Source organism: Ciona robusta, chromosome 14, assembly GCF_009617815.1.
Source record: "Ciona robusta chromosome 14, ASM961781v2".
NCBI lineage: Eukaryota > Metazoa > Chordata > Ascidiacea > Phlebobranchia > Cionidae > Ciona > Ciona robusta.
In genome coordinates, this window is record NC_143248.1 from 5,391,273 (window position 1) to 5,408,392 (window position 17,120).

Here is a 17,120-nt window from a genome sequence, read left to right on the forward strand (position 1 = left end):
TTACATATTAATACTCTGTTTATTTGGAACTGTAGTGAACATTGTTTTCACAAACGAAAAGATCAGATTTAGTTCGTAATGACGTCGTGGTGACGTTATGGGGCCTGTGACGTCACTGTTTTTTCGAGCGCCTGTTTGCAGCATCGGTAGTAAGCTATGGCGCATCTTTGTCTTCTTCCTATTATCTTCATTGAACTGTAGAATGCATTGTGTTTAAACATCATGCTCACCGTCGCGTTGTAACATAGGTGTCTTCTTATACACCAGACACACATGGTGTATTCATACACCTTATGCTCACTGTTGAGTTATAACATGGGTGTCTTCTTATACACCAGACACACATGGTGTATTCATACACCTCATGCTAACTGTCAAGTTATAACATAGGTGTCTTCTTATACACCAGACACACATGGTGTATTCATACACCTCATGCTAACTGTCAAGTTATAACATGGGTGTCTTCTTATACAACATACACACATGGTGTATTCATACACCTCATGCTAACTGTCAAGTTATAACATGGGTGTCTTCTTATACACCAGACACACATAGTGTCTCCATACATCTCATGCTAACTGTCAAGTTATAACATGGGTGTCTTCTTATACACCAGACACACATGGTGTCTCCATACATCTCATGCTCACTGCCGAGTTATAACATGGGTGTCTTCTTATACACCAGTCAAACATGGTGTATTCATACACCTCATGCTCACTGTTGAGTTATAACATGGGTGTCTTCTTATACACCAGACACACATGGTGTATTCATACACCTCATGCTAACTGTCGAGTTATAACATGGGTGTTTTCTTATGCACCAGACACACATGGTGTATTCATACACCTCATGCTCACTGTCGAGTTATAATATGGGTGTCTTCTTATGCACCAGGCACATATGGTGTATTCATACACCTCATGCGCACTGTCAAGTTATAACATGGGTGTCTTCTTATACACCAGATACACATAGTGTATTCATACACCTCATGCTCACTGCCGAGTTATAACATGGGTGTCTTCTTATACACCAGGCACATATGGTGTATTCATACACCTCATGCTCACTGTCAAGTTATAACATGGGTGTCTTCTTATACACCAGACACACATAGTGTCTCCATACACCTCATGCTCACTGTCGAGTTATAACATGGGTGTCTTCTTATACACCAGATACACATAGTGTATTCATACACCTCATGCTCACTGCCGAGTTATAACATGGGTGTCTTCTTATACACCAGGCACATATGGTGTCTCCATACATCTCATGCTAACTGTCAAGTTATAACATGGGTGTCTTCTTATGCACCAGACACACATGGTGTCTTGATACATCTCATGCTCACTGTAGAGTTATAACATTCTGGGAGTATCCATGCAAAATATATGTCCTTATTTTATTCAATTAACAGTGGTCTATGGGAGCCGTAAGGAAACGGTTTTATAGTTCTTTGAATGTTCTTAGTTTACTGCCAAATGGGACAAGAAAATAGAGTAAAAAAGTGTCCCATCTTCCCCACCCTACCACACACATGTTATACCTTGTATATTCTATCGCCGTTCCTATGGTACAGGTGTTGTTGTTTTGTTGGTTTCTACCTGACTTGCAACACCTTCGTAACATGGTGGCTGCCTGGATAAATGAACATCGTTTTAAAATGTAAATCATAATTTATACGTTGGTTAAATATAGCTGTTATTTGAATAGGACATTCTTTTAGTGGGGTAAGATGCGATACCGTTGGCACATATTATCCCATATTACCTAATCGTGTTTTTAACAACTAACAACAGTCTTTGAAGTTGTACAGAAACGGTTAAATAGTTCCACAAATATTCTATGTTTACTTCCAAATGTGCGGACAAAATAGTATGAAAACCAGGACCATCTTACCCCGACCTACTATATATACTTAATTGAACACACGACACATATGTTACTATTTATTGATTTACCTTCAATCGATTTCTTCTTCTTTTGTCGCTCTTAGGTCTCCCATTATTTCGAATCTATAAAATAAACACTAAATAAGAAATACTTATTTGGTAACTAGCTTTATTTAACAATATATATTAGGGTGGGGGAAGATGGGACACCTTTTCATTTTGTTTTCTCTTTCCATTTGGCAGTAAACAAAGAACATTCAATGAACTATAAAACCGTATCCTCACGACTCCCATAGACCGTTGTTAATTCTTTAAAACACGATCAGGCTATTTGAAAATTATGTGTTAAAGGTGTCCCATCTTCCCTCACGCTACTATACGATCAGCCATGTGTCGGGTTAGTTAACCAAGCCATGGTCATACATTAATGAAGCTTAAATCAAAGTTTTTCACTTCATATCGGTATACTGTTTATATACGTGCCTTGCTTCGAACTTTTGGTTTCAATCTTCGATGTTTCGCGTTTCCATTATTCCCCCCTCCACTGTTCTCTTCTATGACGTCATAATTCTCTTGCTCGGTTGAATTCTCGCTTTTCTTCTCTTCGACAATAAAGAGATTCTCGTTTTCTTGTTCGATAGAATCTTCGCTGTCTTCTGCTGTCGTATTGTTCTCTCTTGTGACGTCACTATGCTCTTTCGTGAAACGAACCCTCTCGTTTCCGTCGCGAGAAGTCTCTTCTATGACGTCATCATTCTCTTCAATGTTCTCTTCGGCATCATTACGATTCTCTTCCAGAAAATAATCGCTCTCTTCTGGATTCTCTTCTATCAGGTCATCGTCTTCCTCTGTGACGTCATCAGCTTCTGTGACGTCATTTTCAGATTTCGATTCTTCTAAAGTTTCATTTGGTTCTAAACCGATGTCTGTTGTTCTAAAATTAAAAAAATACTCACTCACAATTAATCTTATATACGTGGTAACGCGTAAGTAGGTATGAGGTGTAGGAAACACTATTGGGTTATAGGTATAACGACTGTCGTTTCGTCACCATTAAAGGCTAGATAACTTACATTCATTTAATAGGGTAGTAAGCATGAGGTGTATCCATAATAATTGTCTGGTGTGTAAGAAAACGTGCGCATGTTTACAACGTATTTGCAACAGACCAACACGCAACAAAACACAGAACTTACTCAATTCCCTTCTCCTGTTTCATCTTGTTTCCTTTCTTCTTCAGGAAACATCTGGATCTCTCCTCACCTGTCACGTGACAGCAAACGTCATCAACCACGTGACATCTCTCGTCTTGTGCAGCTTGCATCTGAAATTGATTGCAGATGCATTAATGCACATACCAATGTATAGAACGGCAAAGCACTTAACACAATGGTTCGTGACTTTTTGTTTATACCATTACGGTATGGTTTTTTATTTTATGTTGTTGTCATGGGTTGTGGGTTAAATGGGTAACTCATAGACTAAATCTCAGGTCCCATGGCATGCCTCACTGTAGGACCTCACCCATATAAAATAGAATGTGCATTTACAATGTTGGGGTAATGTCCCAACTCTGGTCTAAATCCCAGGTCCCATAGCATGCTTCAGGACCTCACCAATGTAGAATAGAATTTGCTGTCCGTATTCACATACAAATAGCTTAAGTACAATAACACATTTAATACGTTACACGTTACCTTCATCTGAAAACACGAGAGTCTGAAACGACCTGGTAATTTACAGCAATAATCGCCATCTTTGCTTAATCCACTCAAATCTCTCCCGTTCCCGTTGATCTGGTTCATTGGTGTTTATATTAATCACTCCACGGTACATACGTAGTAGCTCGTATGCGTGCTTGAAGTGTATATGGGTCAGAACACACGTATTAAGGTGGCTGTACACAGTATCCGGCGTGCGAATTCGCTTGCGAAGTCGTATGCAAACCCGTGTCCAAGTTCCGCATGCGGCAGCGAAATCCGGACAAAACAGACAAAACGGAAGAATTCCGGATACTGTGTACAGCCACCTTAAGACTTTCGTTTCCTTACCGTATCCACACTTGTCTCGTCTATATCTAATATAGCTTGTTTGACACACCACCTGTCCACGTATGGCTGGGTCAATGCGCCACTGTAATAAAATACAATTAGCACGGTGGGGTAAGATGAATACAGTTAGCGCATAATATCTCTAACACATGGTTATGTTCTATTTTTGGTCCTACGGCGAGACCAGCTATGGGACCTGGCATTTTAGACCAGAGTTGGCCCATTATCCCAACATTGTATATGCACATTCTATTCTATATGGGTGAGGTTTTGCAGCATGATATGATAAAGACTACAGTTGACACACAATATATTTTACTTACATTTCTTCGTTGTTACTTTGCGTTCTTTCTATAGATCCCTCTGTCGTGACGTAATCATGATATTGTTTGAAACAAAGATATCGTTGCGATGACAACGAATAACAACAAGGATGACGTCGATCTGGATCACGTGATACCTCGCCGTTGCAGAAAGTGTCAAGGGCAGAACGTCGCTGTGACGTCAGGAGTAAGTTGTTTTCGTCATAATGGTAGGGTGGGGGAAGATGGAACACCTTTTCATTCTATTTTCTTGTCGCATTTAGTAGTTTCAAAGAATTATGAAACCGTATCCGCACGACTCCCACAGACCGTTGTTACTTGTTTAAAACACGATCAGGATATTAAAATATTATGTGCTATAAGTGTCCCATCTTTCCCCACCCTACTATAGTTTATTTATAACAATCGGGATGTTTTGTTGTAATTAAATGTTAGAATTCGACAGTGAGCATGAGGTGTATAAATACACCGCGTGTCTGGTGTATAAGAAGACACCCATGTTATAACTTGACAGTGAGTATAAGCTACATATATAACTTGACAGCGAGCATAAGCTACACACCAACCACTCACATTCCCATCCACGCACGACCTTAACACCATCACATCAACATCCAACAAACAACATGATCTCCTTGCGTTGTTGTATTCCAATGCAACTCCGTAACGTCTGATCAACCAATCAGGAAGCTCATTAGCGTCTCCTTGAACCTGATTGGTTAATTTAAATATAAAATCACTTTTTAGGATTTTTTTCTGAAAAAAAATTTTGCAGTAAGTCAATATTCTCTTTTTTTTCTTATTTTTAGACTTGCTGTTTGGTAAATGCATAATGGAAAAAATGTTACCAGAAATAAGCGGGCAAACATTTGCGTTATGGCCGGTAGCAACAACGGAAGATTATATAGTTTAATTCTTACTTGTATTTTACGCTGTGGACGACAAACAAATTCTTTTCTATCTTCAGTACTTAGTGGGAGCGGGAATGGCGGAATATTGTGGGAAGCTGTAAATGAAACCAATGCTCATAACATGTAGTGGTACCGGTGGTGGGTATAAGCTCAATTGACAACAAGAGTTACGAAAGGAAAACCAATGTATTGTGAGTACAACATTTCTCTTATTTTTTCTCAACCATAAACGTATTGTTTGGCGGCACAGGGGTTTCGGGTTCGAGGCTCGCGTGTGTCCTTGATCAAAAAATTTAATAACAATTGCTTCAATCCAGTGGTCACTAATGTGTTGTCCAAATTATCAGCCACAGAAAAAAAACATTCACTCTTAAAGTTACATACGTGGTAACTTGTAAGCGGGCATGAGGTGTATAAAACGGAACGCTTGTGTTATAACTATAATATATTACATTCAATCATTTATTTATAAAGGGTAAACTATAAGACACAAATGCCCACGATATTAGCATCAGTATTATAATTACCTGCTGTTGTGACTCTGGTATCCACAAGACAGTAGCCAAACATAGACAGCAATATAAACCAAAGCTTCATATTCGTTCAATTAAAAGCTTGTCATCACATACTATCTGCTATCTGGCTGCATATGTATAGTATTCACATTAGAGTTTAAACTAGAGAAATCGTTTTAAACAAGGATAGAATAACACATCGTACATTTATATAACAACGTATTGTAAGGTATCTGGTGCTACGAAAATGTAAAAAATCAAGTCCAACCAACTGTATAATATCAGGTATATAGTAGGGTGGGGGAGACGGAACACCTTTAGCACGTAATATTTAAATATCCTGATCGTGTTTTAAACAATTAACAACAGTCTATAGGAGTCGTGAGGATATGGTTTCATAATTCTTTGAACGTTCTTTGTTTACTACTAAATAAGGCTAGAAAATAGATTAAAAAAAGGGTTCCATCTCCCTTCACCCTACTATATATTTTAAACACTTTAGGCTAACCTCATTGTATGACAGACTAAACTTCGGTACAATAATGCTTACGTTTTCCCGCTATTATGAATAGTAGTTTCAAAAAGTAAACTTGATATTTAGCGCTAACACTGAACCTCGCATATAAGCTTCATAACAAGTCGCATATATAACTTATAATGCGGCCAATGACGGTTACGTACTTTAAAGGGTTGTAATTATAAACCTTTAGTAGCGGATACCAAACCACAATGGTATCCACCATATAACTAACCTAATACTGGTAAGGACTGTATTTGTTTTCCTGTAAAACTGACCAGACCTTTATACCGAACTTAATATTTGGCTTCACGCTGCATTTAAAAAACTTGTAGTTTACTCATAAATTTCCAAACGTTACCATACGTTAGAACCTGATCATTGCTGGCGACACCATTTTCACATTACACCAGGACAGATTACGTGTTTTAAATCTTTAAAAGCCGCCCTACGCTACACTGGCTACAGTAGTGACAACGTATTTACAAGACGCATGCCCACGCATTATATCAATCAAGTCAAGAGAAATTACTCTTACTATAGAGCAATTGAGCGATTACTTTTAAACACGAATGCTTGTCGAAACTAGTTTGTATTTATATATTGCCAGCTGTAAGGGTGAGAAACTGTTTCTAGAACTTTCTCAAACGCTTTAATCTCCCTGCATTGATTCCTTTGCACCTGCCTATTAAGCTAGGGTTCAAGTAAATGGAGGTTCGTGTACATTGCTTCCTATTTCTATTCATAGGACAGGAAGTCGTATTTGAGTATTGACACTTTCGCTTTAAAATCCTGGCCCAGAGCCTGTAACGTCCGGGTTGCCGTAAAAGTGATGTAGGCCCGTTATACCTGTTCAATTATATCACCGAATATAAAAGCATTTAATAAGTTATAGTGCGGGTATTCGGTTTGATACACCTCGTCCCCGCTTAGTAGTTACAACATATTACTGTAGGGTGGGGGAAGATGGGACAACTTTTAGCTCTATTTTCTCGTCCCATTTAGTAGTAAACAAGAAACATTTAAAGATTTATAAAATTATATCCTTACGACTCCCATGGACCGTTGTTAATTGCTTAAAACACGATCAGGATCTTTAGATATTATGTGCTAAAGGTGTTCCATCTTCCCCCACCCTACATATATTACTTTGTGATATTTTGTTGCTATGGCAGACGAAAAATAAGCCACAAAAACGACAGTCGTTAAATCATCCTACGACTAAGATATTCGGAAAATAATCGAAAACATTCAACGTTCATTACTCTTACACACAAAAGGAAAACAACATTCATATTGAATAGCGTTTGCTTAGTAAATATATGAAGCGTGTGTCCATTTTACTAAAGCAAATATTAATGTAATGATCCTCCAGATTATTAGTTCATTCCTATACAAGTAATCTATACTTTGAAACTAAGGGAATTTCACTTTAGTTTATGCCAACCTTAAATTTCCAGCAATTAAAACCCTGAACCGCCGACATTAAATTTGTCACATAAAATCTCTCGAAACTGCAACATAATTTATTGCAATCTGAGTTAAAATTGTCTCCCAACCACCAGAACGGCGTTCCAGTAACTTTATCCGAGGCGATCTAAATAAATCTTTAAATATATAAAGACTCTATATTCTATACGTTCTAGTAGGTTACGTTTAAAAAAGTCAACTGCTTCCTATAATTGTGCCCTATAAACGAACATACAGGTGACCGCTATACTTCGAAACTAACAAACCTAAACTTTAGGCATGACGTGCAAACGGTATCCATCTTACCCCACAACACTATATACTTTAGGGCCCATACTGCCATATAAACGAACACAACTGTTAATGCTTAGCCCATGTATAATTCAGCGATAGCCTCCCCATGACCAGGACACCAACATAGGTTAGCAAACATCTTATAGTTCTGTTTATTTTGGTCGCTGACCTAAATTCCCATGTGTGGTTACGTACGTACATCCTTCGCTGAGGTTTTAATATAAGCAGAGTCGTTTCTAATTAGATTACATAAAGCTCAGTGGATCGTCTTATACCACTAACATAACCATGATACTCATTTATTGGGAAATAACTTAATTTAAGTGGTATTAACAATATACCGAGTAAAATCCTAGACGGAATAATATTACGTATTAATTGTTACGGCATATTGGTCAGCATGGTCTTGTTAAGCAGTACTATCCCTATATAATAGCGTATATGGTAGGGCGGGGAAAAACAAAACACCTTTAGCGCATAATATCCAAATATCCTGATCGTATTTTAAACAATAACTGACAATGGTCTATCGGAGTCGTATAAGAATACGGTTTTATAATTCTTTGAGTGTTTTTTTTGTTTACTACCAAATGGGAGGGGAAAAATAAATGAAAAGATGTCCCATCTTCCCCTAACCTACTATATACAAACTCTTTGCGCCATATATACCACTGTAAGCCATACGGTTTTAAAATGGGACACATCATAAAACACCATCAAATTGTGTATAAGTTACTAAGGCCATTGTTAATTGGTTAAAATACGGTTAGGATATTTGGATATTTGGATATTATGTGCTAAAGGTGTTCCATCTCCTCCACCCTACTATATTGTGTATTGGTAATTTACATTTACAAAGAACTATAGGAAATGTATTTCACTCCTGCTTCCACATGCCACTGTCATATTAACCACGAATGCATGTTGTAGCATACATGTAACATACATATATACGTATACTCCTATCGATAAATGAGATTACCATGTATTACTATACAGCATTAAGCATTACTTTGTATATACTTGAGTTGTATAGATATGCTGTGTTTGTAGCTTGTTTAGTAAAACGAAACTTGCTTTGTTACTTTTAACGTTCAGGAATGAAGTTAAACACGTTTATTTAACTAGGAAGTATTCTATTGCAAAAAACTAAGGTTTTCGTAGTGTTTTCGCCTAAAATTGAGTGAAAATTGATTACAGAAAATGAATTACCAACATTTAGCGGAGAGGAAATGTATTTCGTTTAATAAAATCGCTCATGTTACTTAGTATAGCATGAATATCGTTAATTGAAAACACAGTTGGAATATGTTTTGTGCTGTGCAGTTGTAGATACACCAGTAGTAACCATGTACGTGGCAAAAGTTGCGATTCTACTTGTAATTGCTTTAGTTAGTAAAGCGATGGTGCTTAACAGATTTGACATGTAAGTGTCCGGTATATATTAATATAGTAAAAAACTAATGGTACAGTGGCGCGTGTATTGTAGGTCTTAGTCGTGAGCATGGTAATTGACTACGTTCAAGTAGTTTATATTATTATACCTTACAAATCTTCGATATGAATGAATGTAACTTACTTAATCCTCACGTGGCCGGAAAACGACAGTCGTTATCATCACACGGGTGTTCATATACACCTCGTGCCAGCTTACGAGTTACCATGTATGTTACTTTGTGGGTGATTCTTTATTTTTATTTTTTTGTATAGCTGATAATTTGGACAACCGATTAGTGACCACTGGGTTGGAGCAGTTGTCTTTAAGTGTCTTGCCCACATACGCCCACAATGGTAGCATATAGTACTGTAGGTCGTTGGACACAAGATGGATACCAGTAGAACACAATATCCCATGTACACAACAAATGAGACGATAAATAAGGCATTAAAATATCTTACCTAAACCTTTTTTAATTCAATGCTTCATATTAGTTAGACTGCAAAGTTAATTATTTATGTATTTTTAACAACGGTCTATGAAGTCGTGAAGACACGGTTTTATTTTTTTGAATGTTCTTCGTTTACTACCAAATGGGAAAAAAAAAAGAAAATGAAAAGGTGTCCCGCCCTCCCCCACCATACTACTTACCTAAACATAGTCTTGTGCTTCGTATATATTGGTTAGGTTGCTCACTTAATTACTTATACTGATCTTACCTTTACAGATCTTCTTTGTTGGACGTGGATGAAGCATTGATTGACAGGTGAAAGCCACACATTTTCGTTGGTACATGTCTTTATATAGTTTTACCCATGGCGTTTTAACAACTGTCGTTTTACTGCCAACTCCCGTTTTTATTGTTTTAAATAATTTGATCTAACCCACTTTGCTGTTGATTTCCTTTTCTCTTGTTTTGTATATAGTGGTTGTAATTCGTGAAGTAAATCTTCGTCCTAAATTCCAGATCCGTTGAAATGAGTAACTACGAATACCAGGAAGCGCAAGACGAGGTTCATCTTTTTATGAACAAAGTAATAATTAAGGGTATTCACGGGAGTATGTTTGACGTCAGTGGTGATGGAAGCGGTGACGTCAGTGGTGATGAAAGCGATGACGTCAGTGGGGATGAAAGCGGTGACGTCAGTGGAGATGGAAGTGGTGACGTCAGTGGAGATGGAAGCGGTGACGTCAGTGGAGATGGAAGTGGTGACGTCAGTGGGGATGGAAATGGTGACATCAGTGGATATGGTAGCGGTGACGTCAGTGGAGATGGAAGCGGTGACGTCAGTGGAGATGGAAGCGGTGACGTCAGTGGAGATGGAAGCGGTGACGTCAGTGGAGATGGTAGCGGTGACGTCAGTGGAAATGGAAGCGGTGACGTCAGTGGATATGGAAGCGGTGACGTCAGTGGAGATGGTAGCGGTGACGTCAGTGGTGATGGGAGCGGTGACGTCAGTGGAGATGGGAGCGGTGACGTCAGTGGAGATGGAAGTGGTGACGTCAGTGGAGATGGAAGCGGTGACGTCAGTGGAGATGGTAGCGGTGACATCAGTGGTGATGGGAGCGGTGACGTCAGTGGTGAGGGAAGTGGTGACGTCAGTGGAGATGGGAGCGGTGACGTCAGTGGAGATGGAAGCGGTGACGTCAGTGGAGATGGAAGTGGTGACGTCAGTGTAGATGAAAGTAGTGACGTCAGTGGGGATGGAAGCGGTGACGTCAGTGGTGATGGAAGCGGTGACGTCAGTGGTGATGGAAGCGGTGACGTCAGTGGTGATGGGAGCGGTGACGTCAGTGGAGATGGGAGCGGTGACGTCGGTGGTGATGGGAGCGGTGACGTCAGTGGTGATGGAAGTGGTGACGTCAGTGGAGATGGGAGCGGTGACGTCAGTGGAGATGAAAGTGGTGACGTCAGTGGAGATGGAAGCAGTGACGTCAGTGGAGATGGAAGTGGTGACGTCAGTGGAGATGGAAGTGGTGACGACAGTGTAGATGGAAGTGGTGACGTCAGTGGAGATGGAAGCGGTGACGTCAGTGGTGATGGAAGCCGTGACGTCAGTGGTGATGGAAGCGGTGACGTCAGTGGTGATGGGAGCGGTGACGTCTGTGGAGATGGAAGTGGTGACGTCAGTGGAGATGGAAGTGGTGACGTCAGTGGATATGGAAGTGGTGATATCAGTGGAGATGGAAGTGGTGACGTCAGTGGAGATGGAAGTGGTGACGTCAGTGGAGATGGAAGCGGTGACGTCAGTGGAGATGGAAGCGGTGACGTCAGTGGAGATGGAAGTGGTGACGTCAGTGGAGATGGAAGTGGTGACTTCACAAAAATCAAGTTTGAAACGGGTTTTTACAGGTATGTGTACTTGGAGGTTTTTTCAATATTTCTTTTTTTACCTTTTTTTTAGCGCTGCCTCATCGGAGTTACCACTTAGTTTAAACCAAAGAAACAAGTATAAGGTATCGCTTTAATTAATATTTACTATTAATTAATAACAACTTTTATCTTAAACCTACTATATGGCCCAACTTTTCAATGTGTGTTTTTGGTCTTATATATAATCAACAGCATACAAACCAATACAGTAAATTTTGTTCTTCGGTTCTATATGGTAAGGTTTATTATTACGACGTAGATATGCTGTTATTTCTAAAAGAGTAATTACAGATTCTAATTCCCCGTTTTCTTTTCAGGAAATTAAGAAGTTCATCAGGGGATTAGATCTTTAAATACACAACTGTTTATAAGGCGACATCGTATAGTAATATAAGTGATTAGTATTTAGCAAATATACCGTTTATTAGTAACTGTTATACTAAAAAAATGTGTTTTTGATTTTATGCAGTAATGTATAGCATGTTATACGGTCGTATGACACAGTTGGTTATAGCCAGAGTCGCCGGCTCTGGTTATAGCGCGTCTGCCTGTAACCCAGAGGTAACGGATTCAAGGCTCGTTGCTGCTATCATTGTGGTCGTATGTGCCCTTGGCAAGACAATCAATGTCAATTGCTACAACCCAGAAGTCACTGATGGGTTGTCTAAAGTGTTACGTGCTTCGCCGTACGATCTTAAAAGTTACAATACAAGAATTGTACTTTTAAACTAAATATGTTCAAAACATTGGCAAGAAAAACACAATTAACAGTACACTAAAAAAATAGGCTCCAATGTTAACTTAAATGCTAATGGATCGTATTTCCTTATTTCGGCACCCCAAATAAAAACGCACCGCGATACTTCTGTGTTTACGATGTTTTGCATGGTCGAACAGTTGCTACGTCCCTGGGACGCCACTTATAATTAAAGTTCGTACATGCGCCTGTTCTTGTTATAATTAAAATCATGGCTTCTTTTGGGAATAAAAAACCAGTTAGAAAGAAAACTACAAAAAATAAGGTAATTTTACTGTTTTATGTGTGACATAAAGTTGCTTAGTTTCTGTTTATAGTAGTTACCTTGCTATATTATAATTTTTCGCGTATCTTAATGTAATTTTTGACACGAACGCGCGTTTTTTTACCCAAAATATATGTGCATGTATAATCAGTGAGACCTAAGGAATATTTTATATTTTTAGTAGTAACCAGTTCATATAAAAATTAGGCTAGTGCACTATTTTACCCTAATTGGAAATTACAATGCTAAATTTATCCACCTAATCATGGCTTTTCCTTTTTGAATGAATGGAACTTACTTTATCCTCACGTGGCTGGAAAACGACAGTCTTTGTAACATGGGTGTTCATACACCTTTTGCCGTTAAGTGTCTTGCCCAAGGATACATACGCCCACAACAATGACAGCAGCAACGAGCCTTGAACCCATTACCTTTTAAGTTACAGACAGGCGCGCTAACCACTTTGCCACAGCGTGAATTTTATATTGCACTACAACCATGTTTTGTTTAATTGTTATAGAATACTGGTGAAATGAAAAACATAATGAAAGATTGGCACAGCGCTGTCTATCATAAATCTGTATTCAGTCTTTCATCTGAATTAGAAACAAAGGAAACAAAACAAGAAAACCAAGGTAGAGCCATATATCACATAGTTGTGTACTTCTGCTAAATATGTGTTGAACAAATGAAACTTTTTACTTATGTTCATTATACAGTCATTATGTTATTAAAACACGGATGTTCTGTTTCATACATCTCATGGCAGTTTAACTTAGTAGGTGGTTATATTTTTTTGTTTTCTTACCTGTTTAGCCTAAACAGTTAAGGTTTGGAATTCTAGTAATGTTAAATAGAGCTTTGATAACCTTTCATTTGAATACGAGGGTGATGATGCCAGTTATTGGTGAAATTCCTCTCTTATGGTACATTATTAGTTGACTCGATTTTTGTTTGCTGCATATTTAGTAGCACTTGGTGTATTCTGTTATGATGCAACGAGAACTGTCCAACAATATGAGTGCTAGATCAGGGCCAGATTTACTGAACATATCACAGTTATTTTGCTAACATGTTAAATAATTGAAATATAATAACTTCCATTAATATCGTATCATGACATATATATTTATTGTATGGCATTGTCAGTCTTTTGGACTAGAGCAATAAAATGTTGTGATAAATCTAATGTTGGATTACAGAGACTATGTGTAGAATATGCCAATCACTGGATGATTCAATTGACAACCAACAAGTAACACCATGTGCATGTACTGGCTCGTTACGTTATGTGCATATGATGTGTTTGCAACAGTGGAGAAAAATAAAGCAAGCAAAGGGTTAGTGTTTAACATAGGGGTGTCCGGGAATGTCAACTTAGCTTTTGTGGGGTGACAATAACAATATAACAAATGTTTTAACTCCCCAATTTTAAGCCTAATACAGCTTTTACCCTGCTGTTAGGTGTCTATACAATTCAGCAAGGCCAAAGTAAATTGCATTCACCATATTAACCAATGAGGTTCCCTATGTTTGACAAATATGAGTGTAACTGTATTTTAACAATGTCACCCCAGATTTTACCCTGCTGTTAGGTGTCTATACAAACAAGCAGAGCCGAAGTATATTGCATTCACCACATTAATCAATGAGGTTCCCTATGTTTGACAAATATGAGTGTAACTGTATTTTAACAATGTCACCCCAGATTTTACCCTGCTGTTAGGTGTCTATACAATTCAGCAGAGCCGAAGTAAATTGCATTCACCACATTAACCAATGAGGTTCCCTATGCTTGACAACTATGAGTGTAACTGTATTTTAACAATGTCACCCCAGCTTTTACCCTGCTGTTAGGTGTCTATACAATTCAGCAGGGCCAAAGTATATTGCATTCACCACATTAACCAATGAGGTTCCCTATGTTTGACAAATATGAGTGTAACTGTATTTTAACAATGTCACCCCAGCTTTTACCCTGCTGTTAGGTGTCTATACAATTCAGCAGAGCCGAAGTAAATTGCATTCACCACATTAACCAATGAGGTTCCCTATGCTTGACAACTATGAGTGTAACTGTATTTTAACAATGTCACCCCAGCTTTTACCCTGCTGCTAGGTGTCTATACAAACAAGCAGGGCCAAAGTATATTGCATTCACCACATTAACCAATGAGGTTCCCTATGTTTGACAACTATGAGTGTAACTGTATTTTAACAATGTCACCCCAGATTTTACCCTGCTGTTAGGTGTCTATACAAACAAGCAGAGCCAAAGTATATTGCATTCACCACATTATTCAATGAGGTTCCCTATGTTTGACAACTATGAGTGTAACTGCCCTTTAGCACCCCTGTTTTGATTAATGTAATGTAGAAATTCCAGGGCTGGCCTGTCCACCCTGCCACCCCAGGTTTGGCACCTGTGTTATTATTTCCCAATAAATATTTAATTCGATTTTTATTCTAGGTTGTGATGTATCAATATGTGAGTTATGCAAGCAACCTTACAACATTGAGTTGCTTGGATCAAGTGACGTACCACCAGATCATATTATGAAGGTATTCAACAATACATATATAGTAGGGTGGGAAAGATATGACATCTTACCATTCTATTTCGTGTCCCAATTGGTAGTAAACAAAGAACATTTAAAAGAATAATAAAACAGCAGTGCGATTCCCATAAACCGTTGTTAATTGTTGGATTAATTATATAAAGATCATTCCGCATAACTTTTGTTTATCAATTGAAATTGCTTGTGTTATAAATTACATTTTTTGTGATAGCTGACAACCAAGGAGTACGAGGCATGCCATGGCATGTCTGAGACCTGGGATGTAGGTCTATTACCCCAACACCCAGGGTGCTACCATCTAGACCCCACTGAGGCAGTTTGTAGACACTTAATAAAAAAGATTCTATTCTATAAGGGTGGGGTCTTCAGTGGGGCACACCTGAGACCTGGGACGTGGGTCTATTACCCCAAAACCCGTGCTACTATGTATACCCAATTGGGGAAGTAAATAGACACTCAAAAATAGAGATTCTTTATGTGTGAGATCCTACATTGAGGCATGCCATGAGAAAGTTTCCATTCCCCTACTGTGGCTCTTATGTTCATGAATCCATATATTTGCTTCTATTTAAAATATTTCCCAAATATTTCAGCTCCAAGAAGATTTGCGTCAACTTGTAAAGTCGGGGGTTTACCTAATGTTAATGATGAGGTCATTGAAGAATGATGTCATCAGCGCTCAAGCAGATCTTCGTATGATGTCATCGGATAATATGACATCATCAGATGTTGTGACATCATCAACAAACGAGGAAAACCAAAGAAAAGGTTGGTTTTAATAAAAAGTTAATTTCCTTGATGACTGAGACCTTACTTAAAATTGTTTTTTGTTTAAAACATTGAGTGTGTATATTTTATAAGGGTAAGGTCTCACTCTAAGTAGTTAGGCATATATCGTGTGAATTGATTTACTTTCCTTAGATCACCCCGGGAATTTAAGAAGAAACAACACAGACTCTCCACAATCTTCAGGTTATCAATACTTTGTATAACGCTATCGCGTCTTCAGTGTTTCAAGTCTACTTGGTTGATATATTATTCTTGTTACTCTATGCTATAATTTCAAGTTTTCTGTTTGTGTTTAGGTGTTGGGGTAATGGACCAATTTGGCCTAAATCTCAGGTTTCATGGCATGCCTCACTGTAGGACCTCACCCATATATAACTAGAGTGTTTTCTCCAACTAGGAATATTAGACAAGCTCCCTGACTTCCTCCATCACATATATTAGCAAAAACAGCGCCTGTAATCACAACAATCTTAAGATTTTTGCAATTTCCCAAATATGTGTAGTTGAGATGAACCTTTTTTTGACTATGTTGTACATTAACAGATAATGAAGACAACCAAGAATATATTTCCCGTCAAACTATTAAACAAAGAAGTAAGAAATGTTCAAGGAAAGGCAACTGACTGTAAGATTGTATTCAAAACATCTTTTTACCTTAACTGCCTGTGTATATATATACAGTTTCTTATACATTGGGTAGAATATGATATGATACGCTACTTGTGTGTCAGTATCATACACTGTGTTAAAGCAATTACTAAAGTTCAAATACCTTGTGTAGTTATTAAGTTTCACCCTACATGGGTTATACGTTTAAAGTTCACGCTACAATAACTACATCGGCTTGTCCGAGATATTATGGGCATAATAGCATAGATTAAACGTTTTTAGCTTCCAAATTATAACCATGATATAAATGAATAAACCAGC

General features: G+C 38.2%; 3 protein-coding genes across 5 annotated transcripts in view; 2 read left to right on the forward strand and 1 right to left on the reverse strand.

Annotated features, from left to right (window-relative positions):
• Window positions 1–5,878, reverse strand: LOC149725337 (uncharacterized). The gene is made up of 11 exons (XM_089892358.1): window positions 5,720–5,878; window positions 5,202–5,287; window positions 4,855–4,992; window positions 4,282–4,454; window positions 3,959–4,040; window positions 3,605–3,703; window positions 3,104–3,231; window positions 2,391–2,841; window positions 1,977–2,030; window positions 1,562–1,653; window positions 1–195 (listed from the first exon to the last, which is right to left on the reverse strand). Exons 1-11 carry the CDS (start codon window positions 5,787–5,789, stop codon window positions 96–98), a joined length of 1,473 nt encoding a protein of 490 aa, XP_089748484.1. The 5' UTR covers window positions 5,790–5,878; the 3' UTR covers window positions 1–95.
• LOC149725338 (uncharacterized) lies at window positions 5,248–12,662 on the forward strand. Of its 3 annotated transcripts, none has more exons than XM_089892356.1 (5): window positions 5,248–5,383; window positions 10,154–10,192; window positions 10,394–11,779; window positions 11,832–11,883; window positions 12,118–12,662. In XM_089892356.1, exons 3-5 carry the CDS (start codon window positions 10,404–10,406, stop codon window positions 12,151–12,153), a joined length of 1,464 nt encoding a protein of 487 aa, XP_089748482.1. In that variant the 5' UTR covers window positions 5,248–5,383; window positions 10,154–10,192; window positions 10,394–10,403; the 3' UTR covers window positions 12,154–12,662. The 3 variants fall into 3 exon arrangements, with proteins under 3 accessions (XP_089748482.1, XP_089748480.1, XP_089748481.1); XM_089892354.1 differs by lacking the exon at window positions 5,248–5,383 and adding an exon at window positions 9,020–9,414; XM_089892355.1 differs by lacking the exons at window positions 5,248–5,383; window positions 11,832–11,883 and adding an exon at window positions 9,020–9,414.
• The window catches only part of LOC149725339 (uncharacterized), a 27,692-nt gene continuing 23,205 nt past the window's right edge, over window positions 12,634–17,120 (forward strand). The window contains exons 1-7 of the mRNA XM_089892362.1: window positions 12,634–12,822; window positions 13,343–13,457; window positions 14,025–14,162; window positions 15,293–15,384; window positions 15,995–16,169; window positions 16,323–16,373; window positions 16,734–16,815. Coding sequence (XP_089748488.1) covers window positions 12,769–12,822; window positions 13,343–13,457; window positions 14,025–14,162; window positions 15,293–15,384; window positions 15,995–16,169; window positions 16,323–16,373; window positions 16,734–16,813 — 705 coding nt within the window. The 5' untranslated portion in view covers window positions 12,634–12,768 and the 3' untranslated portion in view covers window positions 16,814–16,815. The remainder of the gene's footprint in view (window positions 12,823–13,342; window positions 13,458–14,024; window positions 14,163–15,292; window positions 15,385–15,994; window positions 16,170–16,322; window positions 16,374–16,733; window positions 16,816–17,120) is intronic.

Excerpts from the sequence above, each read along its gene's own strand:
- LOC149725337 (XM_089892358.1), bottom strand. The coding sequence starts at position 5,789 with ATGAAGCTTTGGTTTATATTGCTGTCTATGTTTGGCTACTGTCTTGTG. Across the intron at positions 5,288-5,719 it reads TACCAGAGTCACAACAGCAG|CTTCCCACAATATTCCGCCA; the intron begins GTAATTATAATA and ends TTTCATTTACAG. Across the intron at positions 3,704-3,958 it reads ACGAGACAAGTGTGGATACG|ATCAACGGGAACGGGAGAGA; the intron begins GTAAGGAAACGA and ends CCAATGAACCAG.
- LOC149725338 (XM_089892354.1), top strand. The coding sequence starts at position 9,338 with ATGTACGTGGCAAAAGTTGCGATTCTACTTGTAATTGCTTTAGTTAGT. Across the intron at positions 10,193-10,393 it reads GATGAAGCATTGATTGACAG|ATCCGTTGAAATGAGTAACT; the intron begins GTGAAAGCCACA and ends CCTAAATTCCAG. Across the intron at positions 11,884-12,117 it reads ACCAAAGAAACAAGTATAAG|GAAATTAAGAAGTTCATCAG; the intron begins GTATCGCTTTAA and ends TTTTCTTTTCAG.